The sequence below is a fragment of the Lampetra planeri genome, chromosome 17 (genome assembly GCF_965212315.1).
Source record: "Lampetra planeri chromosome 17, kcLamPlan1.2.h2, whole genome shotgun sequence".
NCBI lineage: Eukaryota > Metazoa > Chordata > Hyperoartia > Petromyzontiformes > Petromyzontidae > Lampetra > Lampetra planeri.
This window is the reverse complement of record NC_136123.1, coordinates 7,135,959-7,163,293: the sequence shown is the minus strand read 5'-3', so window position 1 is coordinate 7,163,293 and position 27,335 is coordinate 7,135,959. Positions and strand designations below refer to the sequence as shown.

The 27,335-nt window shown below is 43.8% G+C and overlaps 1 protein-coding gene across 1 annotated transcript in view; it reads left to right on the top strand.

Moving 5' to 3' along the window:
* Window positions 1-2,554: 2,554 nt before the first annotated feature.
* LOC144723329 (pleckstrin homology domain-containing family G member 4B-like) overlaps window positions 2,555-27,335 on the top strand; it is a 104,311-nt gene continuing 79,530 nt past the window's right edge. The window contains 1 exon segment of the mRNA XM_078602033.1: window positions 2,555-2,805. Within this exon segment, the coding sequence (XP_078458159.1) occupies window positions 2,803-2,805 (3 nt within the window). The 5' untranslated portion in view covers window positions 2,555-2,802.

The following is a 27,335-nucleotide window of genomic DNA, read 5'->3' as shown; positions in this document are numbered from 1 at the left end:
GGTCCCATGACATGTGCTGTCACATACAATTTTAATTGCACGTGTGTACATATTCCTATGGCTCGGCGATTGGTGAAACTGCGCAATGAACGCGGCGACCTGAGTTTGATTCCTTGGCCAAGGCTAACGCCGGTGGCATGGGGATAGAACCCCCAGATGACTGACATTCTTTGGGGAAGCCATCGTCCAGCAGTTGATTGCCAAAGGGTTGTAAAATGAGCATATAATTACGTAAATATATTTTACAGAATGTACACATGTTTTGCATCAAGAGTTTTAAAGCAAACGATTAAAAAAAAATATTAGCAAATGCAATGCAATTCAATATTGTTGAAACAACTTTGCAGGGTATATACATATACTTTACTGGTGTAATATAGGACAAAACTACGTATGTTTTGTATATGAATAGGCCATTCTCGCATGATTCCTTCTAAAATGTATAATTCTTTACTACACTATTTTACATCGCACTACGATACGTTTTTTACAGATCAAGCTGCATATGAAACTCCGCAGTATTCTTACAGCCGTGCATGATTTGTTCCCATTTTTATGGTAGCCCTTGGCTTTTTCGCAGGATGTCATTTGCCAAAAAGAAAAAAGAAACTTCAATAGCTATTTAAAGGGTTTTATTCCAGAAAATAAATAAATACCAGCTGTGCGCAGTGAACATGCAAAGTCTATTGCGCCTTCACTATGGATTCTGGTGCTAAACGCAACGACAGTGTGTGTGCTTGAACAGGGATCAGTGACTTACAATCCCCGTCGGGTTTGCCACAAATAAGTGGCTGCAAGTTGCCTTTTTTTGATACGCGTGCCAATCGCGCCGATGAATAACGCAGTGCAAAATGAAGAACTTGGGCAAGAATGAGTATTTCCACGACACTTTTAGAATGTTTCCAGGCATAATACGGCTGCTGCTATTGTGTGACGGTGAACAAACTAGAAATCCAGAGGTCACCGGTTTAAACTCCCGGCGTGGTAGTTGAAGCAATAACGAAAGTTTCCGAAATACCCCAAACCCACTTCTTCCAACTCAATGCAATAGTAGGCAGACCTCAGCCAATTGGCAGACCGGGTGTAATGGGCTAAAATGTGGTTACTCCCACCTCTTCCATGATGTCTGGCCATTGTGGAAGGATAGACCAAAACACCTTCGGGGGGAGATTTTCTAGAGCTCCCTCTAGTGGAAGCTCTTCCGCCAGCAGTGACATGAGCAAGATATTGGCCGAAAGTGAACAACACACGCAGTTGTGTTGCCAACATTGTGCAAAAACCATCATCTGTATTGTAACGCTAATCCTCATAATGTAAGTTATACATTCATCGATGAATGTATAAGGGACAATATAGTTTGTTGTGTTACAGATTAGTATGTTAAATCTATTTCGTTGCTTGGGGTTCCTACCTGGTAACATAAAAGTACTGTACCGTATATCAATCAATTAATACGTTATATTATTGCATTTGACTTTAAATGAGGTCAGGTTATGACTAAAAAAAATCTGACTCAGTTGCCAAAACAACATTGAATAAAAAGTGTTATGACGGCAACGCAGCATGATCGTGATACTACTGATGGTGGTGATAGCGGTGATGGTGGCGGTGATAGTTGGTCACAAACTCCAAACTCCTCCACTCATGGATAAACGCTTCCCCGCGCCGTGTTAGTCACGGGGCTTGTCAGACCAAACTTCTTCACCAGGGCGTGGCAAAATATCACTCGCCACTGACGTTAGCCGCGCATGAGCAATCGAACTTGGCTCATGGCACATCTACTGTTTTTATCCTTCCCACGCACCTTCGAATTGGCTACGCTCGTTGCGGAAGAAGAAGCTCAACATACAAACACGTTTTTTTTACTTAACGTAAAACATTTGAATCAACATCACCACCATCATCATCATTAATCACCGTGCTGTCAGACTGATGCCATTCACACACAACGGGGCCCAAACAGGTCGGACACAGCCGTGAAACACGGACGTGCCAAACATCTGTTTGCTCCGACCGGATGAATTGAGCCCGCCTCAGTTGCTGTGAAAATCTGTCGTCCGTCGCGAATCCCCCCCTACCCTCATCCTGTAAATGGATGGAGGGGGGACCCCCAATCAGCACCGTCGCTGATAAAATCCGTCGTCCGTCGCGACCCCCCCTACCCTCATCCCGTAAAGAGATGGAGAGGGGGGACCCCCTCCCGGCACCGTCGCTGATAAAATCCGTCGTCCGTCGCGACCCCCCCCTACCATCCTCCCGTAAGGGGATGATGGGGGGACCCCCTCCCGGCACCGTCGCTGATAAAATCCGTCGTCCGTCGCGACCCCCCTACCATCCTCCCGTAAGGGGATGGAAGGGGGGGACCCCTCCCGGCTCCGTCGCTGAGAAAATCTGTCGTCCGTCGCGACCCCCCCCTACCATCCTCCCGTAAGGGGATGGAGGGGGGGAGGGGGACCCCTCGCGGCTCCGTCGCTGAGAAAATCCGTCGTCCGTCGCGACCCCCCCTACCCTCCTCCCGTGATGGGGGGGAACCCCTCCCGGCTCCGCTGCGCGCGCTGTGGATGAGAGCTTCCCCCAGTCGCTCACTCAGCTCCGCGCGCCGTGCTGGTTGGGTGGAGGACCCCCCTGGATCGCTCCTCTTGTCTCTCTCTGTCACTCTCTTTCCATCCTCCAACATCATCAACAACAACAACATCGTCATTCTCGAGAAGGGAACGTCCCTACACGCTCGAGCCCTTGGATGCGCTGCTCGAGGCATGCCCACGACATCGCCTCCAAGCTGGATATGACCCTCTGCTCACAATGGTAAAGAAAACCCACAACGTGCCGTTCTCTTCCCCTCGCTCTGGCATTGCTTTGATTGTGTGTGCGTGTGTGTGGTCGCAAAAGGCTGTGTGGCAAGTTTGGTCGTTCCTATGCAGCGTGCACGGTCGGTCTCGTCTGAAACGCGAGTTTGACTTTAGTTGAATGCCGACAATCGTCTCGTAACAAAGTTGTTGTGAGTTTTGCGTGCTGCGCATAAACTACAGTACTGTATAACTACTGCACGCATGGATGTGTGATGTTGTTCTGTATGCCCTGCTTGCATAGCGTGTATATATTAGACTGTGTGTGTGCTATATGATAAATACGTACTTTAGGAATAGCTAAAGCCACTTTCAGTATAGCGCGTGGAATCACGGATTGCAAAGTAACGCGCTCGTTGTTGTTGTGGATGAGCGAGATTTCAGACAAAACAACTCTCTCGTGGCTTTAAAACCACCACGGATTGTATTCGACAAACTTCCCAACGTACAAACACTTTCAACGCTCCCGTTTCGCCCAGACCTGATATCGATCCGTCTCACCTACATACGAGCAAACACACACACACACGGACACAAAGAGTTGATGCTGATGATGCAGCGAGCTCGTGAGGATGTAGGGGACTTCACGGCGTGCCTGTCAAACACACGCACACGCACGTGTGTCTGTGCATAGCGTGCGTGCTTATAACGATACAAAGCACACAGCACTTTGAACAACTTTTCAGTGGAGTTTCGAGATCTACAACATGTGGGCTACTGCTGCTGCATGCTAATGCTGCTGCTATGGCTGGCTGGTTGGCTGAGTTGGGCATGGTGTTTGTAAATCGTCTTGCGCCAGTGTCACGCAACGAATCTCCTTTGTCCGCCACTAGAGTCGGGGACTTTGTGCCGTGTGTGCTGTTAAATGTTAAATGTGGAACAGCTGCCACTAGTTTCTCTTTTGAAACGTGCACAACCGGTGGCGCATATATAGATTTTTTTTATTATGTGCAACATCCAATGCTTTAGGAGTAGTGTAAAAAAAAACCCAATTAAGCGTCTTTAATCTCTTCGCGTTAGCGAGGTGCTTATGTTACTTGGTGTCGTTGGCACTGAACAGTCGGAATGTGAGCAATTGCAGTGTATGTGAATATATATTTGATATTAATACAGTCAGTTTACTCCATTGGGTTTGCCATCGGTTTAGAAGTTGTGTGTCGTGAGTTTTCCCATGGCCATTGACTGTGTGTTTTGGGTGCGTTGCGGTCCCAACTTCATGAGCTGCAATTTAAGTTAAAAGGCACGGAGGAGCTCCGATGGGCACACGCAACGTTTCGTTTTGACTGAATCGCTTCGGTGAGTGACATCAACAGGAAGACAACATGAAACATTCATTACATTTGGTACAAACTAATGGCGTGCCACTGTGGTCCACTGCAACTCTTCACGGCTGACGTTCGATTCCCGGACGCGGTTAACGTGAGTGGCGAATGACGTCTGAACCACTAACACCTTCACTGACCGGCACGGTGAAGTATGGTCAAACCAAGCACGTAACATGACATACCCACGGGGAGCGAGGTTGGGTTCATCCAGCAGTGGATTGACCAAGGGTGAAAATTCTTATTTGTTGTTCTAACAAACATAACATTAAGTGAATCAAAGTTGCAACAAGGGCACAGGTGTTTGCAGACTTATGACACCTTAATTAAGTGGTGGTTTCTAAACATATGAACATACGGGTTATCTCCGTATTATGGAAACATTTCAAATTATACCGTGCGTGCGTGCGAGCATGTACTACGGTGCTGTTAGTGCTCGTTTAACTTCATACAATGTCGCGTCTAGACTCTTGAATATATATACAGAGTGTTGTACTGTACTATGTCTAGGAGTATAGAGAGGTAGATTTTTCCTCTGTTTATGTAAATACTGCATGTGTGTGTGTGTCGTTCGTCCATGGTAGGCCTTTTGAAATAATATACTCTAGATCTTTGGAATACTATACAAAACCCACACAAGCGTCCAATGTGTGTGTATTTATATATTTATATAGCACCTAAGACAAAACGGTATAATTACATGTGAGTGCGTTTCAATAAAATCGTTTGTTGTTTCGGTCGTGCGTTATAGATGCCAGGTCTTTCAGGCTGTTATGACAGCCCTCGCTAAAGTCACTTGGTTAATTGCCAGCCCCATGAATAAAACAGTGTTTTCCCAAATTCTTGTAAAAGCTTAGGAAGTCGGAGGACTGCAGCACTGTGTAAGTTTAGAGGCTTTTTCAGGAGCTCTTCAAAAGGCACTGGGAAACTTGTGGCCATTAGCCGCAATGTTCATTGGGTAAAGTAAATTAAAAAAATATATTGCACTCCCAACCTGCACTGACCAGCGTGGTGAAGTAAAGTCAAATAACTCCCCCATGACCCACATAGTGTGAGGAAGTCATCATCGAAATATGGATTCACAAAAATGTCTGTACATTCACACGTCGTTGCCAATTGCACATTGCCGTAGAGAATCATATTGGTTCATTCCATACTTATTCTCATCAATAACATTGTCTTTTTCACGTCTAATAATGCATACATACAGCTCTTTGTCACGCCACTAATGGATGAAGACCATCTTGAGGACTCACCTCTCGGTCACGGGGGTCGTTTGACCATTGTTGACCCCGCCGGTTCGTGCGCGTTAGTGATTGCGGAAGCCTAGGCCCTGTTCAGATATCACCACTTGCCAGTGATGTATGAAGCCACGGCTGGGGATTGAACTGAAGTACCCAGGTTCATAGTGCAGTGCGATAATCACTGTCCCACTGCTCCACTGCATTATCAGGCACTCGTAACAGACATTAGGGTGGTTCTTTCCTGTTATCTGTATCTAATAACTCCCAAAAGTTTTGAGTAGTCAAGGGTTGTAGTCAAGGGTTACACCCAAAATATAAAATTGCATAAATTCTTAATAATGCAGCAGTTGCTGAAGAATCTTGATAATGTGAGCTACTCAGCAATGTTGTCTGTGATCAACTGAGGTTTATATTCATTTAAGAATACTGTACCTCACGTCCCGCGGAAACTGCCATTAAATAAAAAAAATATATAGAAATTACGTTATGTAGGCCACCAATGACATATACACAAATACCTTGACTTTAAACACCTTTAACAAAAAAGTTTATGCACAAGCAATAATTCTGATTGAGTGCCACATGAACCAGATAAAGCTTTTATATGCTAGTTTTAGAACACACAGGATGAAGGATTGTGCATTTTATACACGATATGTGGGTCAGTCGCCGAATGATAATAACTGTATTTAATTTTGATTTGAATCTTAAGATTGTATTATGATAACTGTTTTTGATTTGAATCTTAAGATTGGCTCATAGAGATATTTTTAAAAAGTTTATGGTCGGCTATAAAACTGGGCTTGGCCTTAAGAGAAGAACTGTTTATAAAGTTTTTTTTTAAATTTCCCACCCACAAACTAATTGCACCTGGAACAAAAGAAGCAGCCTCGAGGCAATAGTCCAGGTAAATGAGCCAGTGCACCTTAATAGCGATGGCCAATAGAAATTCAATACAGTGGGCACGTTTCCACCCTTAATTATAGCGTAATGTTACAGAATTGTCAACATTTGAAACGTGTCCACTGTCAAATTACGTATTTTTGTATGATTATCTTTCGTGTGGTGGTTTGTTTTCACATTGTGTTGTTGTTATCATAGCCATCATTTACAAACATGCATGTTCATTGAATAGAGCAGTGCCTTCAAACCATTGGCTCAGAGTGGTGACTTCCGCGAGGTTGTTGGAAGTGGTCAAGAGAACTGTTGTAGCTTCTACGATTTCTTTTTTAAATGTTATTGGTGCACGGTGGTCTGTGGGTCCACAAAGGTTTGGAACTACTGGACTCGTGCCTTAGGAAACATAGACTCTTGCCTTTTCCCCTCGCCCCCCAAATACAAACACCCTTTTGGCAGACAGCAGATGTTTCTTTATGTGAACTGAGCATCGACTTCAAAACATCTGAGAATAAAACAAAATGTGAATTAAATGGTTACAGATGCCGCCTTTACATGGCTTGTCTTTGTTTATATGCGATATAACATGTTTTTAGTGTTGTTGGCAAGTTCTTAAACCGGAAGTGATGTCATGAAATAAAATAAAAATGCCAGTTTTCCATAAATGCATCGCCATTACCTTTGCAAATCGCGCAGAGCAATTGCACGTTACGTGGATGCACTTGATATGTTTAGTGCCAAGAGCTACATGTGCAATTCAACTCTGCGGCTCGATTTATGCAGGAGTCTTGATTAATGGCCACAAATCAGTCGCTCTTGCAAGAATGTCTGTTTCGCATGAAATATTTCCTCGGGTGGGGGGGGTGTGGAAAAGGGCTCGGGTGGGAGCGCAAGCCATTGTGTTCCAGCTCGGTCAGTGCAAACTGAAAAAGCAGGCGGATGGGATGCACGGCGGGGGGACGGTGGCCAGGCTCGCAATGCCCCCCCACCCGACCACCACGGCTGCCCGGTAGCGCTCTTTTCCCTTATTCAGTCGCTGGTCCCCGGCCTGCTGGACGTGTCGTGAAATAACTTGGTGAGCGTGCAGGCTCCTGCCGTGGTTACCGCAGTTGACAAGCCCAACAATCGGGGCTGCTAAGAGACGTGCGAGCCACCCACTGACCTGCACCGCTACCTTCCCCTGGCCTTGATTGAAATATTTAGGAATAGAAACGAAAAGACGAAAGTATTTTTGTTTTTGCAAACTAAACTATTTTCATTTTACCAGGTGAAGCCCGCTGAGCTATATAACTATTTTTTTTCAGAAGCCACCTGGCTTCCAATGATAGCTCAACGAATTGATTTATCTTTTAGAAATGCTATAGCAGCCAAAGACTCTAAACGCACGGTTATAAATATGGAGGGAAAACCGAAGGACCCGAAGAAAAATCTAAGCAAACTCCAAATACAGGATGCTTCAAAAACATGTTTACACTTATATGGGACTATCTTTTTGATGGTAAAAAAACGGATAATAGACTGTAGCATGATAACAAATGTACGTTAATAGCTTCAACAAGTCAAAGGGTCTCCACTTGTTCGCCATCGTTGTCAACACGTGCCTGGAATCTTTTCCAGGTGGTCTCCAGAGCCCGAAGGCACAATTCTTGTGGTCGTGTTGCAAATTCTCCGAAGTGTTAACATTTTTTTGAAGCACCCTGTTTTGAGGCGTCAGGTTCGGGATCGAACCCGCGACCTCCCGTATACCAGGCGAGGTAGTTAACATCTCTCCACCGTGGCGTCACAATAGAAAAGTACACGGCCACTACTGGAGTTTTGTAGTTCACGAGTGCACGGCGAAAGCTGGAGCGAGGAAATGCTCACAAAACGCAGAGGCAACACAGAAGCGCACACACACACACTTCATTTATGACTGGCTGTGAAATCTTACGTGTTTAATTTACATATGCGGTAGCTGTGATCGCTACACAATCCACCGTGAGAAAATTTGAACTTTTGTGGGTCGGCCAACTACCTGACCAAAGAAGCAATATACAGTAGCCCAGTAGCCGTGTGGTAATGCTAACCTCAGTGCGAACTCTGTGTATTGCATTGATTAACCAAAGTCCACAGGTGTGTAAATATTCTTGTCTGGAATATGTCACAAAGACATGTTGTATTTCTGCGTGTTATCCGTGTAGTGTTGTGTACATAGTGTATTCATTACACGGTATTCAATAGAGTGTAATGGAGGTTTATTTTGCAGAATATCAAATATTTTAATAATTCTTGTCATTAAATTATGAGAACCGTCTTTGATAGTGTAACATTAATGAAACTTGACTTTCAATCATTTCATATTAACTTCCATAATAACGTCTGGCTTCTAGCCACAAAAGTCGCAATAAAAACATTTCTGTCGGGCTCCGCAATCGGATTTTTGGCCAGTTCTCTTTTTGAGTTTTTGCGCATGTGGGCAGAAACCAGACTATCTAGGGAAAACCCACTCACACGACGGGGGATAACAAAATCACTCTTCCGCAGATGAATTTTAAAAACCCATTTTACGTGCTGCCATCTCTGGGCCATCTCACAACCCAATGGGTTTGTGTGTTTCGCACGCCGGTCGCCTCCAAAACATCGGGCTCGCAAGTGTGCGCCACCACGGCTGACAAGCTTTGCTCCCCTCTAGCCCTCCGCTGTTTCCACAGAATGTTTGCCCACCTTGTGATTTTGCTAATTGATATTGACCGCAACACAGCTGCTGCTGCTGCTGCGTGTATTAATAGCGAGCCGTGGCAGTGTGAAATGTGTGGATTCACAGCGTGCAAGTCCTTTGAAGTGGCACAAAAAGTGTTCTTACGCGCTGCTACGTTTCAGCATCCTCTGTCTCCGTTGCATCTGGAGCTCCTGAAGTCTCATGCAGTATTAAAAAAAAAATTCCCCCGAAGGAAAATAACACGCTGTGAAGATCCCCATGGCCGTGTTTGAGTATGCAGCCAAACCCGACTTCTTTAAGGCGGTGCAAGGTCATGAGCACCTCCCAGGGAAACTGCGCTGAGACAGGCAGGAAGCGAATGTTAAGGCGCGCGACGACAATGTAGGGCTTGTATTTAGTCTGGGCAGAGAGAGTCGGGACTGTGCAGTCAAGTTTGTAAACCCACTGGCAGCCACGGGGCCCCACGCCCCAAATGTCCCCCTGTATAAATTAAATAATAAATTTGCTTTACAATGCACAACTGTGCTGCTGGCTTTTCTGTGGCTATATTTGGGGGTCGTGTGAGCTGCTGCATATAAGATGTATGTACAGATACAAAACATTTTATTTTGTGGGTTTTATGGCGACAAAAGGATTTTTTTCACGTGCGGTCGATGAAATATAACATTTATTGTAATCAGCTCCCCGCTTGGTGAAGGCCTCCACGTGCTGCACCGGTATTTAAGAGTTTTCGTCATACCTCACCGTGCTGGTCAATGCGAAATAGCGAAGGGGGGGCCCACGGTCATTTGATATTTTGCTCGCCGCTGATGTTAGTGGTGGCCGGAAATCAAGCCCAGGCCGCTGGGTTCACCGTGCTCTGTTGTGGTAACACTGCTCCGCCTATACGCGAAGTGCAGTTGATGTAAACCTGCACTAAATTGTGTATTTACACGTAAATAGTGCAACTACCGCACTTTGTACGGGATGCAGTGATAACGATGGTCACGAGGTTTGGGGTAATGGTTACCAATTGCTTAAAACATGTATATTGTATTCAGGGGAAATTGCCACGGTGTAATCATGGTAAGCAGCATGGACATGCGATCCAGAGTTTTTCGCAGGTTCAATCTCCCAGAGCAACAGTTCAAACAAAAGTACAGCACAAGTTTGTTCAATCTCCCCCACCCCTGCAGGATAAATGGGTACAAACTAAATGAGTTAATTGGCAGGTCGCGTATGGCTGGGTAAAGTGTGGGTACTCCCGTCTCTTCTAAAGCATCTGGCAAGTGTGGAAGAGTAGGCCAAGTACCCTCTAGAGCAGCGGTCCCCAAACTTTTTGGCACCAGGGACCAGTTTCGTGGAAGACAATTTTTTCACGGACCGGGGGGGGGGTCATCATTGGGTATTTTCCCCTTTTTTCAAAGAAGCTCTCCAGCGACGTTTGTGTTTTACTCATTGTGGCTACTAGGGGTTAGCAGCTCGTGTGACTGAGGCAAGTGCGCAGTGCGGGAAAGAGGCGCGGATGGAAGTGGTAAATAATAAAACAATGGGTGGGCCACGCACGGACTCACCGCTCTCACCTCCTGCTGCTGCTGTGCGGCCCGGTTCCTAACAGGCCACGGACCGGTACCGGTCCACGGCCCGGGAGTTGGGGCCCCCTGATTCTAGAGTGTCTCTAGTGGAGGCCCTTCTGCCAGGAGGGCTGCAACGTTCTTGCGTGAGCAAGACATTACAGGGCTGCGACGTTATCAGTTCCGTTTTATTGCGTACATACAATAGTTCTATTTTTATGTGCATGTAGTTACAGGTTACCCCTTAATATGCAGAGGTGTTTCTCTGTGCAGTCTAATTACTGTACACGGAAAAAGACAATCATAGCTACAGACCTAATGCATTATTGAATTATTTGGTGACACTGCATTGTCAGTGGTGCACAGCACAAATAAAAACTCAACACTTGTTTTTTAAACAATGCTGTTCTCTTAAAATGGAAATATATAATAAGTGTCATTTCGGGCAATGGGCCCCAGTTAGCAATAACATTATTCATGGCTTATGAGAGTAACACTCCAATTTACTCCCGCAAGCAAAAGTACCACGAGAAAAAAGGAATTGGTAAAAGATCTCAAGCAGGACCGTTCTGAAATGCTGCACAGTGGTGTTTAAAGCTCAGTGCAGACTCTGCGTAAATAAAGGACTACAGTATGGTATCATATTGCAGTTTTACTGTACAATATGTCGCTTTCAAGTTGAGCCAAGGGCAGTGCGTGAAATTCGCATGGCCTTTCTCCCAGTCTATGCGAGAGCCGATTTTCAAAAAAACGCAAGTTGGTGGAAGAGGACTGTGGGCGTGAGTGGAAATCTCACAGTTTCTTGAACCTGATCATTCAGTTTCCACTGGGGGGACGGGGTGGTGGGCGTTTGCCATTACATTTGTGGATTTTATCATGCAAATATGACAATAAGTGCGTCCATTATCTACCCCAGTAGAACCCCGACAAGTACAGGACAGCATTTGAGAATCTCTTCCAAGAGGGAGATGTTTGGCTCATACCACGTATGTACGTATGTATATGGAACTTATTTCACACCGGGTAGGTAGCCAACCGTGTTAATCGGAGGTGTGGGATTTAAATTTTGTTTCCTATGTGGGACGAAAGCCTTGCATATGAGGGGCGACGCTGAATGCTGCTATCTGCGGGTCGCCTTCGATGCCCCATGCCCACGTGCTTGACCAGCCGCGTTCCTTAAGCCCTGGTGCCTAAGCCCCCGTTCCTGTGGTATTCGCGGTCTAAGAAATGCGTGAGATTTATTTGGCTTTTGCTGGATTGAGATCGTGAGAAAGACCTTGCATGCGTAAGTCTCATGGAGAATGCTTTAAACTTTAAAGCTTTGCTATTACCAATGCAGTACAGTACTAGGAATGTATTATTTTACAATATAGGATTTCTGTAGTACATCCATATAAAACAAATGAAGTCAATATTACCCTAGTGTGAAGTTTGAGAACTACTATTTTTGATGCCAAATGTTTTGGCTGTGTTCTTTCACATAGAGTGCTGTAATACAGTATTTCTGCAATGTAAGGGGACAAAAACGCAGCTCTCTGTCAATCCACTGCTGGATTTAAAAGGCTCTGCGCATGGGGTCAGGGATTAGGTTTTTTCTGCCCATACTTCACCACACTGGTCTTCATGGGTCGGCGAAAGAGGAAGCCCAGGACTGATTGATATATCATCACTGATGTTAGCCATGGAGAGGATTTCAACTTCGGTTTGCCTGCTTCATACCGCAGTGTGCTAACCACTTCTGGACATCTTTGAAGAAGAGCTTCATAGCTCATTCGATTCCACGAGTATAAATAAAATATTCAGATTTTGTCTCCCATTCATATGCGTACCATACATATGGTGATACGTATATGAACTCCATGTGACCTGTCCGTGGTATTTATGCCTCGAGTGAAACATGCACATACATATGCACAATTATACAATAACCAAAACACGTGTTCTGCATAAATATCGTCGTGATATGTTTGTCATGTTTAAGCGTGCAGCTCCGCGGCAATGCATTAGGGGAACGACAGAAGGTCAGCACAGTTTGGCAGGTTGACTGAGCGAGTCTGCGAAAGGTCATTACGCAATTATGCTCCAGGCCTATATTTAGGCTTTGTGACAATTGGGCACTGGGAAAGTCCACCCTCTCATGCCTCTCTTTTAACGGGATTCCAGAGCTCAAAGGTAGTTCATAACCTGAGGCCATGACAATTGAATGTTTTAATAACGATTGCTGCTTTTACAGAACGTTTACATGCACTCTACCATACTAAATACTGTAATATTAAAAAAATGTCGATTTAAAGCTTTCGTGACTGCAGGGATTCATTTCCTTGGTTCTTTCGGTAAAGTCGCGTAGAAGGGAAATAATAAAATAATAAAAATAAAACATAACATATTATTATATATTTTTTATTACTTTATAATGTTTTTATTATTTTTTTATTTCCCTTCTACGTGACTTTACCGAAATAACCAAGAAGATAAAAAAATGGTTGTTTGGGTATGCTAATAGAGAAGTCCTGTACTGTATATTATCGGGAGTAATGCTTTGTTGTTATGAACTATTCATGTGTGGAACTTAATCGGGTAGCTAATGAGTTAGCTTATTGCGAACGTGTCTGTAAAACATTCACGAGCCTTCTGCGCACGTATTCACGGTTGCGCAGTGGATCTCTGAGCCTTGCTGCTCGCATTTGTAAATAATAAAGTCTGCCAATTTGTACCAGCTCGGAAAAAAATAACAACCGTTTAGACCAGGGGTCGGCAACCAAAATAACAAGAAGAGCCATTTCTTTCCAATTCGGTACAAAATTCAGTATTTCAAGAGCCGCAATGCATCTGAGTACATACTGTACTCACGTACATATTGTCAAGAAGCAGCCCGTAAAGAGCCGCATGCGGCTCCGGAGCCGTAGGTTGCCGACCCCTGGTTTAGACATTTTACCCTTCAGCATCATTTTTTACAGGAACTTTACGTTGGTGTTTTAGAACCGGTGTTTTTCACACAGCCATGTTGAACTTCTTTCGCACCATACGTAGCCGACCGTTCCAATCGGAGGAGCGTTTACACAGATAACTCTGCAGACGGTTGAGGCTGGCGCCACTCGCAGAGACCGAATCATTTTCCGCCTTGTCCCAAAGTGTGCTTGGCTCTCTATGATCGTGGTTTTATTTTTTAATTCCAGTAACTGCTTACTTTTATTAACGTTGCTGCCAGACATTTAGAACGTCTATGTTGAACTCTTTGAAATCCAGTCTATTGGACTTTGACCTCCGTTGATGTTAGTGGTTTATTATTTAAACCGCTGTCTTGTGAAAGACAATGTTTAATTAAACATGAGCCCGTTTTTTGGCAGCTAATTCATAATCATGTTTTTTTTTTACTCTGGCCACATTATGTAAGCTGATAAAAACCACAAACCTTGTGACTTGGTTATTGAATTCGAACAAATACAGTATCTCAAGTATGTGAGCAGTGGTGGAGAACTGTAGTGGTTAGTGGCCCTATGCCATGAACTTGGCAACCAAGCATCAGGCGCGAATGATTGCTGAACATTTTCAGGTCGCACTCATTGCACACAAAGTTCTAGCCATAAATGAACCACAATAACTTGCTGATCTCGTCAAGGAACACAAGCCATCAAGCAAACTACAATCAACCTCGCAGCGGCGTTTGGTTAACCATCGGACAAAGATGGGCATTGCATCGCGTGCTTTCAGATGCACTTCTGCGGCCGTCTGGAACGCTCTTCCGATATTAGGAAGGCAAATCAAGTTTGAAAACTTATTTATTTAGAACTGCTTTTTTGTGTTTAGTTTGTTGTCCTTCCCCCGCACCTCTGTTTAGCGCGGTTGACTAAGTACGGTGTGAAATAAGTTCAACATATATACATTTTTATTTGAACTATATATTTGAATTAGTTGATCTCTGAACCATCCGTGTTTTGACGTATGATCAACCAACACCTATGACCGACGTGGAGGCCTTCATCCAGCAATGGATTGACAGGGCTGTAAATAGGCATTCCAGACATTACATATTCAAGTTATTTATTTTGATTGAATTAACACCTCTCCTCTTGTTCGTGTTATTTACATGCACACTATTGTGTTTTTCATAATCCTGGCATTGACCGGAGATGTAACTCCATGGCACAATGTGGACTGTGCTTTGTTTGTGTCACGTGTAGGGCTGTGGCGTTCTTCAAAGTATTATGCAAATTAACTAAAACTAAACTCAAATATTTTATTACCGGGTAAACCCCGCTGAGCTCTTAGCTCTTTCTCAGAAGTGACCTGGCCACACGCTAGCCCGTCAAAGTTACTTATATCATATTCTTAGGTTTTTTCGGTAAAGTCACGTAGGTAAAAAAATTAAAATTAATAAAAGTAAAATAAAAATAAAATAAAAATCACGACGTTTTGGAGGCAACACAAGCTTCCGTCTTCAGGTGGAACAGTCACAGCACGATAACTGTATCACTTGATACAGCTATCGTGCTATTTTTATTTTACTTTGATTAATTTTATTTATTTTTTTACCTACGTGACTTTACCGAAAAAAACCTAAGAATATGAATCCTTGCAGTCACGAAAGCTTCAAATCTAGAATTAAGGACTTATATCATATGGGGGAATTTATAGTATCAGCCAAATAATGGAAACGCTCGTTTCTCGGTGTGGGGGAATCCAGACAAAAATCCATGCCACCACAAACTCCACATTTCCAGGCATCGTCTGGGTCAGGATCAAACCCACCTACCTTCTGCATAGCAGGTGAGGGAGATAACATCTCGCCTTCACAGCACAAATGACTCCCAAAGAATTTCAATAATTACATTTCACGTTCTCACATTGACTAAGAGAGGTGATACTGCCGTGTAACCTTAGATTAATTTGATTGTTCCCTAGTTTACTGTGAATCATAGACAGTCTAGCTGTGGTACAGAATATGTTGGTGGTACCTGGTCGATTAAGGTCATGAAGGGGATCGAGTTTGTGTAAGTGCTGTAACAGTACTGGAACTTGATTGAATAAATGCCATTGGATGTATGTAGGCTCCTGTTCATTAGTCAATAAAGGCCCTTAATGTATCCAAGTACCATGACCTGGTCAAACAAAGGGCATTGGATTTCTGCAATTGTCATTACCTGATGAAATCACAGGCAATGGCTTATGTAGATACTGTTACCTGGACAAATTTAAGCAATTGTGGTCCTGTGCTGCGGTTCCCAAATGGCAAATGTCATGCAGTTTCACATGGCTCTTTGCCAGTCCTACAGCAGTGGTTTAATAATTCTATACAACTCCACTTGCGATTTTTTTTTCGCGGATAAGAGGAGTCGGTTTAACACGTAGGCTTCCGCGACCAATATTATCCATAAAATAGTTTTTTTGGGTTAGATCGCGTCAATATAAATGTGTCGTTAAACCCACCACCACCCGGCACAGACAATTAGCAAAGTTTTTTAAGTAAAACAAAACATGCAAATTCGTTAGGAGTACAATACACCAGTGTGTTGGAGAGTAAACTCACAATTGCAACTTGCATCATCAGGCTACTAGCATCATCAAGAGGAATCACGTGAAAACTTCATATTATCTACGGGTTATCCGTGATTTTTTTTTTACCCCAAGGATAAGATAAGTAATAATAATAGGATTTTGACTGCTTCCCCTTAAAGAGTCCGCCAGGATTTTAGCGACGTGAATTCTGTGACGCTTTTGAATCACGGAGCTGCAGAGAGAGTGGTTAAATGCAAAGCATTATTTGCTGAAGTTGTTGTTTTGTATCAGCACACGCGAGCTGCGATTGACATGATTTGCTTGGTAGAAGAACATTTAAATGTTTTTTACCTGATATGTTTGGCAGAGGAAAAGATTGAAAATGCCTTTAACATCGAGACTCATATGGCAGAATACGCTAAAGAGGTCTTGTGATCTCATGACACACACATTTATTGCAATTTAATTCAGCCGCAAGTTACGTGTAACCTGCAAGAGTTTTGCGGATGAACGAAATGGCATGGCTAAGTCTTCCCGTAATCCATGGCACACCGTGTCGGTGCGATCCGTATTTTGTGGATCAAGGGACAAACCTCCTTAGTGCACAGCAGATTACAGGAGTCACGACATGCCCCCCCCCCATCATATCACCTCCGATTGGTGCAGTTCTACTGTGTAGTTGAACAGAATTATCGTATCGCGTGATACCCGCCCAGCAAACAACGCTCTGGAGTTTCGATTTAAAGCTTTCGTGACTGCAGGGATTCATCTTCTTGGTTCTTTCGGTAAAGTCACGTAGACGGGAAATAATACATTAATACAATTTAAACATAATAAAATAATTCTCACGACGTTTCGGCCACAACGCAAGCAGCCGTCCTCAGGTGAAGACCAGGTCTGTCTTTCAGACGCTGTCTCCCCGACAGACCTGGTCTTCACCTGAGGACGGCTGCTTGCGTTGTGGCCGAAACGTCGTGAGAATTATTTTATTATGTCTTATTTTTATTATTTTATTATTTCCCTTCTACGTGACTTTACCGAAAGAACCAAGAAGATGAATGCTCTGGAGCTTCACCTAAGTGTACGGTTCCACCTGGAACTTGACGCTTTTCTTAATGTGCTTATTATAGGTCATATGTCCTACTCATTTTAACGTGACACAATATGTGAAACCACAGCATGCCAAGGTGTCCCTTGTGGCTGGCGGTTCAGGCCCCCTTGTTTGTGGGGCACATTCATATTTTGTCCCCTCCACACTCCCAACTTTGTCCTGCCCAGACGGGGGACGGATGGAGGTGGGGAATTATTCGTCAGCCCCAAAAGCCTTGTGTGCTACACCCTGATGTAGTGTCACTCTTTGGTGGATGTGTGGTCGCTAATTCCTTCAGTCATAAACATGCAGGCATTTATTTATTGCCTTTTATTTGCTGCAGTTGGCTCATCGTGGAGACAAGAGTCCACTTTGAATCAGTCCCATTCAAACAACCGTAGCCTGTACGTGCCAGAGAAAGACCGCAGGCCGTTGGATACTAAAGTGTTCTTTTATTGCTACGTGGTGATATGCACGGATGTTTGTTTACTATTACTCGAACAGTGCATAGTGAATCTTATATACTGTATATTGAAGCTGCAACTTTTATATATATATACATTCAGCTGGAGAATGTTAAGTCCGTCATAATTATACGCATTGTACTAAACGAAGAATTAGCTTTAGAAATTGATTCCCCATTGTTTGTGGCTGATGACCGTATTTGTTTTAATTTCTAAACAACAATTGCTTCCATTGTTCGCTAATTACCCAGGCGTCTCTTTGCTTCCGTTTATTATTCCCAAAAAACTGACTTATTCGGTTCAAGTTATTGCGACTCGTGGTTGACAAATGGTGGGCCTCACTAAAACATGTTTTGGAAATACTTGCTACGGGGTTGAATATCTTAGGCGAGCCAAGGTTTAATCCCTCCCCAACCTTTCCCTCCCCCCTAGAAGCATGAGTACAGTACTCTTAAGTGAGTTAATGGCAACGCACAGTGGGAGTGAACGTGGGTGGTAAGGTGTGGCTCAAAGGTGGCTCACTCCTTGCCAAGTCCAAGGTTCATTGGTTTAAATCTAACTTCTGAGCCGGTGCCTACACAGTGTGCAAAGTGGAGAAGACATGGCGCTGCATTTAAAAATAAATGTTTTTGTTTAATGGACGTGTTGTCAGGTGTTTAGTTTAGATAAAGCCGTTTAAGTCAGGGGAGGAGGTGACAGCTGATTTTTCTTGCCGGTCGACATTTATTGGAGATCCCAAATTAAGTCAAGTAAGTACAGGAGACTGGTCCTGGCCTCGTTCTTATATTCGCGTTCGTCGTCTGCCAGAAAAGCGTGCTGGCCAAATATAAAGTTCAATGATTTTTTAGGCGAATTAGCCAGACAGAGCAATAATGCATGTTACTCCATTGTGTTTAAAGTAAATAAATGTTTACAACATAAAATAATGCACGAATAGTTAAACAATGTATGCTTTTATATTTTTCCGTGTAATTTATGCAATGCTAAGCACAGTAAAATTACACTATTGAAGCAGGATTAATTCAGAATTTGTATAACAAAGTTGCTGTTAAATTAGAGTTGTGTAGTTAGCAGAAAGTGCCGTATAGCGCAATTGAAGCATGTGTCACCGTCAACCATTAAATGAAGAAACCAGCTCTAAGACATTCATGAGCACAGGAGTTTAAGCGCAGTGTGTGCATGATTTGCTAAATTCCAGGATGATGCGTTCACAGAGGTGGTTTGTTTCGTACCGTTACACATTCGCTATCTGCAGCTTTTTTTTACAGCGCGACCACTTATTTATTGCTGGTGGTGCGGCAGGGAGAGCAGGTCACACCCTGCATCCGGTGCTTATTGGGGACGTGCCATGGCCCAGCGGGCACCACCACTACGTTAGTCGATTGTACACGCGTTGAACTTCATTAGCACCGTACGTAGCCAACCGTGCTAATCGGAGGTGCGGGGGAAGGACAACAAAACTGAACACAAAAAGCAGTTCTAAAGGAAATTCGTTTTCAATCGAGGTTTAAAAGTGGTATGGCTCCAGTGGTTTCTTAATGTCGGAAGGAAGAGCGTTCCAGACGGCCGCAGAAGCGCATCTGAGAGCGCCCGATGTGGTGACCTGTCTTTGTTCGATGCCTAGCCAAAAGAATGATGCACCCTTGCGAAACCTATAGTTTATCTTGTTGAGCCTCAATGAAGTTTGAAGGATTCTGTAGTATCGTACATTTACTTTGCCCCAAAGATATAGAGACTCAATCGACCAGGGAGTTATAACCTACAGCTCTTTGTCAATTCACCGCTGAAGGCATACCCACGCATCGTTTGGTGGCCTGCAGAGGTTCATGGTTCGAATCCGACTGACCACCCTAGTTATTACTGTGGGGTCATATTAACCGCCTGCTACTAACACAAGGTGCTGAGTCACCTAGTGCCGCACAGGGATAGCTGCCACTGTCGGGGGTTGCCCTTCGAATGTTTTGAGCTGAGACATGATGCAAGGCGCTTATCGATAGCTCTGAGGGATGTCCTGCTGTGAACGGCATAACTAATTACTGTGATTTCGGTGTTATACCTCCTTGAAATGTAGTCGGCTTGTAAGCCAAACTTGTTTTCGAGGATTAAGATAAAGTAATGTCTTGATCCAATGAGCATTATGGAAGCAGCGCTGATGTCCTATTGCTAATCCTGAGCCATTGGTAGAATATCCTCTTCCTATGGTGGGGCCAAGTCTCTCCATATGACAACCAGTGTTGACTTGCGCGTAAATTGGCGCAAGCTGCTCGCTCTACCGCTGATCTACTGGGCAGGTTTTGAGGATGAAATATGAGATGTTTATATTTAATACAGTAGTTCATGGTACGAATGACAAAGCAAATACTGTGTTTACCGGAGGAAATTATTTGCGTAACAATTAAAATAACTGTATGACTTATTTATTAGGTGACATTTGTCAAGACTGTACTCCAATATCAGCATCCTCTTTCAGTTCAATAATTATCGAGTGCTCAGCTCTCTTCAGAGAAGCATTACATACATGGTTGTTGCCATTTCTTTATTTCATTTCATTTTTAATACACACTTACGTTTTGCCTCCGTCACCTGATCCGTTCTCCTTGAAACACGGTCGTGGGTTTATTTTAGAAAGCGTGTACAAATAAACAACAGGAATCATCACATTGGTGGCCTCTCCATGAAAACCCAGGAGGAGGAGGAGGGAGGGCGGTTTAAATGGGGCATTTAACAGCGATGGCTGGGAAATAACCGGCAGTGTCAAAACAATTAATCTTGGACACCTCTCTGTTTTCCTAATCAATTTTGACTCGACACCTTCACGGTGGGACACTGGTCACCGACACACACGTGTGGAATGTTTACCAAGAACCCCCACCACCACCACCACCACGCAGCCCTGATACTGCCCGTGTAAATATCTCTCGACACCCTTTTGGTGTTTTTTTTTCTGCTTGGGGATATCAAGGTAACTGCTGCGAGTGGGTAACACAACGCATTCTGATTGACCCTCGCCTTTGCCCTCTAATCGCTTGCAGCTGTGCCCTTCTCCACGATGTTCTGTTTTCCCTGCGACGTGGCGTCTTTGCGCGCGGTTAGACTCCTCGCGAAAAGCTGCGTGCTCACGCAACCGGTGTTGCGCTACAACAGCCTGACATGCAGCACGCACAACCAACGAAGTTATTTTATCTATCTGCTGCTGGATTGAAGATTGAAGAAGGCCATCCCCAAGACGTTGAATGAGAGAATTTGCTTGTGTTTGCTTACTGGCGGGGGGGGGGGGGTGCCATGGTAGTAGGGTGTTAACTACCTCGCTAGGTATACAGGAGGTTGTGGGTTCGATCCCGTGATGCAACGAGAATTGTGGCTCATGCCCACCTGGCTGATCTCGTTGCTCCATCTCCGCGGGAGACGTCATCTTGGGTTTGCTTTTCCTCCTTTGGCTGGCAAATCCATTGTTAGTCTCGACCACCCGGCCTAAAATCCTTCTCTAGACGTGCGCTGCACGGGTCCGCTGACTTTGCCTGTCAAGATCACGCCTCTAATTTTGCAGGGTAACCTAACTACACGAGCAAGCCGGGTTTAGGAAAGGTTTCTCTACAATCTGCCACATACGTGCAGTACCGGTAGTCAGGTTTAACAAAAAATAAGTCTAATGAATGTCAAATAACTTTACGGTTGGATTTTTGTACACTTTATGAGAAGGAATTTTATTCGGTGGAAACTGGGAGAAATTAAAAGCAATACCCGTATGCCCGTGTACCTCAAATTAAAAAAAACGTCTTTTGAATTGGTGGATATCACCTGCTGTGATGCTTGGATCAGAACTGTGTACATTGACAAAGAAAATCGAACAAAAGCTGAAAAGTGCGCAGAGAACCACGGAGAGCTGCGTGCTTGGAATTTACATTGAGGGGAAAAGCAAGGAACACGTCGATCAGAGAACATGCACGAGTAAAAGATGTGATACCATTATAAAGTACAGTTTGTGTGCAAATAAACTGGCTCGGATAGTCGGTGCATTGCTTAGAGCAGGGGTTCGGCAAGCTTCGGTTCTGGAGCGGCGTGCGGATCTTGCAGGACTGAACCCTATTGATTAAGGGCTGTCTCGTATTCACATGCATTGCGGGCTCTTGAAATGTTGGGGGGGGGGGTTGTTTTTTTAATCACCGATTTCGAACAAAAAAAATGTCTCTTGTTATATTGGTTGCCGATCCCGGGCTGAGAGCCATGTTGAGATGTTCATTTTAACGTGACAGTTTCGTGGTGGTAATAATACAATGCTTTCATGATGCACTGTAGTTGTACTACATTCTTGGTTCTTTCGGTAAAGTCACGTAGAAGGGAAATAATAAAATAATAATACATATTTTTATTATTATTACTTTCTCCGAAATAACAAAAAATATTTTTTTTAATTATTTCCCTTCTACGTGACTTTACCGAAAGAACCAATAATATGAATCCCTGCAGTCACGAAAGCTTTAAATCAAAAATATAGTTGTACTGTTAAAGTACAACAATAAAAGCCTAGTAACCGTAAAAAAAACAGCTTAAAACGATTGACTTTATTAATTGTGACATATTACAGCTACTGTCCACCCGAAATCTTATTCAATGGCATTTATTTTATAAGCATCGACCGTATTCTCTGGATTGTAAGACGCTCCGGAAAGTAAGACGTATCCCAAGCCTTGTGCCCGGCGTCAATATAACGTTACACAGATATATGGTCTTGCACACAAAAAGACAAAGATCCCCCATATATAAGCCTGAACAGACTGTTGATGCAAGTGCTGTTTTTGAGCAACTATTTAGGGTGGAACAGCACACGAGGGGGTGGGTGGCCAGCACCGCGCCCGACTGCATTTGTCTCCCGAGTGGCGACGTTTACACAACGCACCAGGTACTCATTTGAGGCTGAGTCTACCTAGGGGAGGCCCAAGACCGTTTCAAATAATCGTCACTGTTGGTGTTGGCCGTGAGCGGTAATCGAACTCGGGCCGCCGGGTTCGTAGCGCAGCGCACTAACGGCTGCACATATACACACACACCTTCCTGATGTCAGATTACATATCAAAAAGTAACTTTCAAATACAAGGGGTGGGGGGGGAGTGCATCTTTAAATCCGGAGCATACGGTAGTTATTTTGTCCTAATTTTCTTTTGCTGTTTGTACGATGGAAAGGATGGAGGGAGAACAGAATGGGCCGGGGCTGCTGATTGTGTGGGCGTGCTTTCAGCCTTCGGCCACCGTGATTGTGTTACTTTCTCTGAAATGCCCGTGCCATTGTGTTCTGCTATCCGGCTGTGGCTGTCTGGCTCTGCGACGAAGGCCTCCCTCGTCCTCTTTGTGTTTTTTTGCGCGTTCTTCCCCCCACCCCTCTCCCTCCTCGCTCTCTCTTGCTATGGGCACGACACTCGCCGCATCTGCCGTGTGTCTCGGCCCGATGTCGCGCGGTCTCGCTTGACGTGGAATCATTCAGAATCTCCAAACCATGGGACATTTAATAAACCACTGTGGCCTGCGCTCCTTTCAACGGAGGATGAATAGCAGCACGACACAAACGCTCGCCTGAAGCCCTCTCGCGTCCAGCAGACTTGAACTTTGGCAACATAGCTTGTGAACACATTGAATCAGAATCGGAATGTTTCATTTATACTGGAGGAATCCGATGAGCTGTAAAGCTCTTTTTCACAGATTTCGAGTAGGGACATGCGCAGGAATATAATATGAATCAGAAACTATTCATTGTCCACGGGCTTTGCTTCAAAAACTCAGAATTGTATGCAATTGGTTCGCTTTTGAGTCCATCCAGCCGGTTTATGACTTGCAATGGGGTACAATGTTGGGACGCCATCTCAGCATCTTCACCTGCCACTAGGGTCAGCGTGGGGTGAGGGACTGACGTTAACCTTGCGTGGCCCTTTATTTGCAACCTATGGTAAAAAATGTGACCATGTCTTTTTTAATAGCTTTCACTGTCATTTGTAGCATTGCCCTTCGAGCGCCCAAACAAATGAAAGGTGTTGTATGAGAGAATTTTCCTTATGTTTGCTTACTGGGGGGGGGGGGGGGGTGCCATGGTAGCAGGGTGTTAACTACCTCGCCAGGTATACAGGAGGTTGTGGGTTCGATCCCGACCCTGACGACTATATTTGGAGTTTGCATGTTCTCCCCGTGGTCGCGTGTCTCCGTGTCCTCTGGTTTTTCCCTCCACATTTAGAAACGTGCGTTTCAGAGTATTTGGCTGCGATACATCTCTATAAGATAAGCCACTTCGTTGAACTATCATTTATGGCTTCTGAAAATGAGCTACATAGCTCAGTGGGCCTTACCTGGTAACATAAAAAAAATAGTTTAGTTGAATTTTCACTGGCTAGGAGGCTTGCTGGCAAATTTCAAGTTCATAGCTGCCATACTACAGACCGAACGCACGGTCAAATGTAATTAATATGCAATGTTTTACATCCCGTTTAATATGACTAATATGTTAAATAAGAAATGATTGTGGGAACCTGTGTTTTCACTGTTAAATGTTTTGCTTGGATACAGGCTGATGTACTTGTATGCTGGGCTTTGGGGTTTGTGTGTGTTCCACACATTTATTACAATGATGCTGTTTGCACAGCATTGTTTAAAACAACATAATCCGGGCTTTTACATCCAAAAAGGCAATGGATAATTGGGTCAGCATGTTTTTATAGAAAACGTAATTCTGTGGAGAATATTATTCTTTGAAACCCTCCGAGAATTTGTCACATCTCTTTAAAACTGGCACGGCAATTATAACGTTTGCTTCTGCTTTTGTTAGTGAATGACTCATTTCTCTCTAATATGCCATAGATTAATGGGATTTATAAACCCCTATGATAACAAAATATATGCACGTGATTAACTGTGTGTGTTCTCTATAGGATCCTGTGGTTAAATAGAAGGCTGTATTAGTGGGAACAGTGTAATACTGTACGTGCTAGCATCTCCCAATCACGAGCAGTTACATTTTCGGTCACGGGAAATGAAGGTTAGCTTAAAAGTGCAGCGGTTCGTGGAAACCAAGGGCAATAATGTATTGAGATTATACCCAGGATTCCTTACACGTATAATTTACAGACTATTAAACAGTACATAAAACACACGTGGATAACTTTGGACTCGTGTTTGCTAAGCACAAAGACAGTGACCGTTTACTGACTTGCAGAATGCCACTGCTTGTATGCCCGGACTGAACTCAGCTATTATAATACTCCTGTCCTAGAGCCACGACACAGGCTGCCCAGGCCTGCAGAATCAATTTTAAGATTTAACAATTAATATTTGAGGCCTTAAATGGCTTGCGCCATCTTATCTTTTAGAACTAGCTATTTTCTCTGTGCCCCATGTCTGTAATTTCCATTGCACAGATGCTTGATTGTGTCTTGCTCTGCGAGTTACGACCAACGTCTTGGGAGACTTTAGACTTTTCTGTTTTCTTAGACATAAATTTAGGACCTCGCTGTTCTGAGCCAATCACTCACTCAAAGTCTGGAAAAGTTTTAACATCTCATTTTAGTTTTAAAATCTCTTTTTTTAATCTCATTTTAAAACTTTTTTTAAATCACGTGTCATTTTAATTACTCTAGTTTTTATTTATTTCCACACATTTTTTTATTATTTTAAATACACATGTCTCCTCTTCTAAAAGCCTTACTTATTAAATTGAGAGTTGCGATCTTGCAGTTTTTGTGCTTTTTTCAACTTTAGTGCCTCTGAAAAATGTCTTGTAAGAGCCATTACATCAGATTTATTATTTTTATTTATCATACAAAACACTTTAAGCACATCAATGTTTAAGCACAGTTGACAATGTGTAAATGTTCTTGGTTCTTTCGGTAAAGTCACGTAGACGGGAAATAATAAAATAATACAAATAAAACATAATAAAAAAGCTTGGTGGTGTTCATTCAGACGCTGTCTTTCCGACAGACCTGTTCTTCACCTGAGGACGGCTGCTTGAGTTGTGGCCGAAACGTCGTGAGAATTATATTTTATTATGTTTTATTTTTATTATTTCCCTTCTACGTGACTTTACCGAAAGAACCACGAAAATGAATCCCTGCAGTCACGAAAGCTTTAAATCGAAATTTAATGTGTAAATGAGTGGTGTAAGGGCTCGGCCAGTTGTGGCACCGCGTGAGCGTACACGTGGGCACACCACAGGAAGTCGTTTGGCAGCTCGCTTGCAGTGGGGTGTAGTGCAGGTATCCCCACCTCTTGCATCGCATCTGGTTCACGTGGCAGAGGAGACCAATTGCCCTCTACAGTCACGGTTGGCCAATCTGTAACAGGCCAAGGGCCTAAAAGTACCCGTGAGTTCTGAAAAGAGCCAAGTGTACACATGGGTGAGTGTGTGTGTGTATATTGACAGTTTTTGGCACAGCACGGGAGACATTCATTACACTGGTCAACAACATTTTTTTTTCTGGCCTGGACTTTTGCAGCTACTTTAGACTAATTTCAGGGTGCTGATTCCAAATCTGGTCTCAGATTTGCTCTATCACATATCTATTTATGCTATCGGCATACCCCATTTTCATTGATTTTACCTGAAATTAACTCTGTCACTTATGATTGCAAGTTTTTGCGAGTCAGTGACTGCTTTATTGTTAAAATATGGTGCTGTATTTTTAGGATAGTGTGTTTATAATATCATTTTATGTAGATATCCACATTTATTTAATATTTTTCTTCTGCAGTTTTTATTGAAAATGCAATATTTGATATCTCAAAAACATGATGTGATAGACAAAAACTGATGCCAGATTTGGAATCAGCACCCCAAAATTGCCTTAAACCCGTTGGAATACCTTATGCCAGAAAAAGTGTGTTGACCAGTGTTATTCTTTGCAACTGCTCTGATAGCACGTTCAACCTTATGCCCCTTCGACAGAACTGCATGTGGTGGTTTGAAGAGCCGCCGCATGCTGCTCGGGTGACACCAGTTGGCCACCGCTGCTCTAGAGTTTGGTCGAGTGGAGGAGGCCCATTTTCCCAGCAGCGAGCAATTTGCAGGGCTGCACCTTTACTTGTGGAACCTTTTTTTTAAATTTTCAATTGAGCAATTCAGGTTATTCACTATTATATACACAGCACCCTGGGTAGTCACCGCAAGACAAGGGAAATAAAGTGAACTGGTTTACGAGCGATGTTTGCTCAGTTTGTTTAAGCAATGCCTCTCGGTGACAAATCCAAACGGCCAATAGAGTTTTATTGTTTAAGTGTGGCAACCAAAATTCTTGAGCAAAGCCCTGCTACAGCTGTGACTCAAATCGTTTGGCGTGCTTCTGAGGCTCGGCCTCATTGTGAGTGAGCAGCGGTGCGCCGAAAGCGTAACTCGGCCTCGAGAAAAAGGATTGGTGATTTATTGGTGCACGGTCCCCAAAGCCCAATGCCAACACGGCAAGGTGTGATGGGTTATGGAGAGATTATGTTTGCGTGCGCAGTGCGAGGGAGAAGTTACCAGTCAGTATCACTTCGCACTTGCAGTTTACTGATCTTTTGTTGTTCCGAGACCTTTTTTTCTGGTTTCTCGCTCAGTCATTTGCAGGCATAGTACATATAGACGTATCGATCAAGCTCACCTTTCTGTTGACGTGGGTTTCTACTTTGAGCGAGACTTGAGACCGTGCAACTCAGTTCTGTCTCCACTGCATTTGTCTTGCCATGTGATACTGACAGAGAGGCAATGCTCT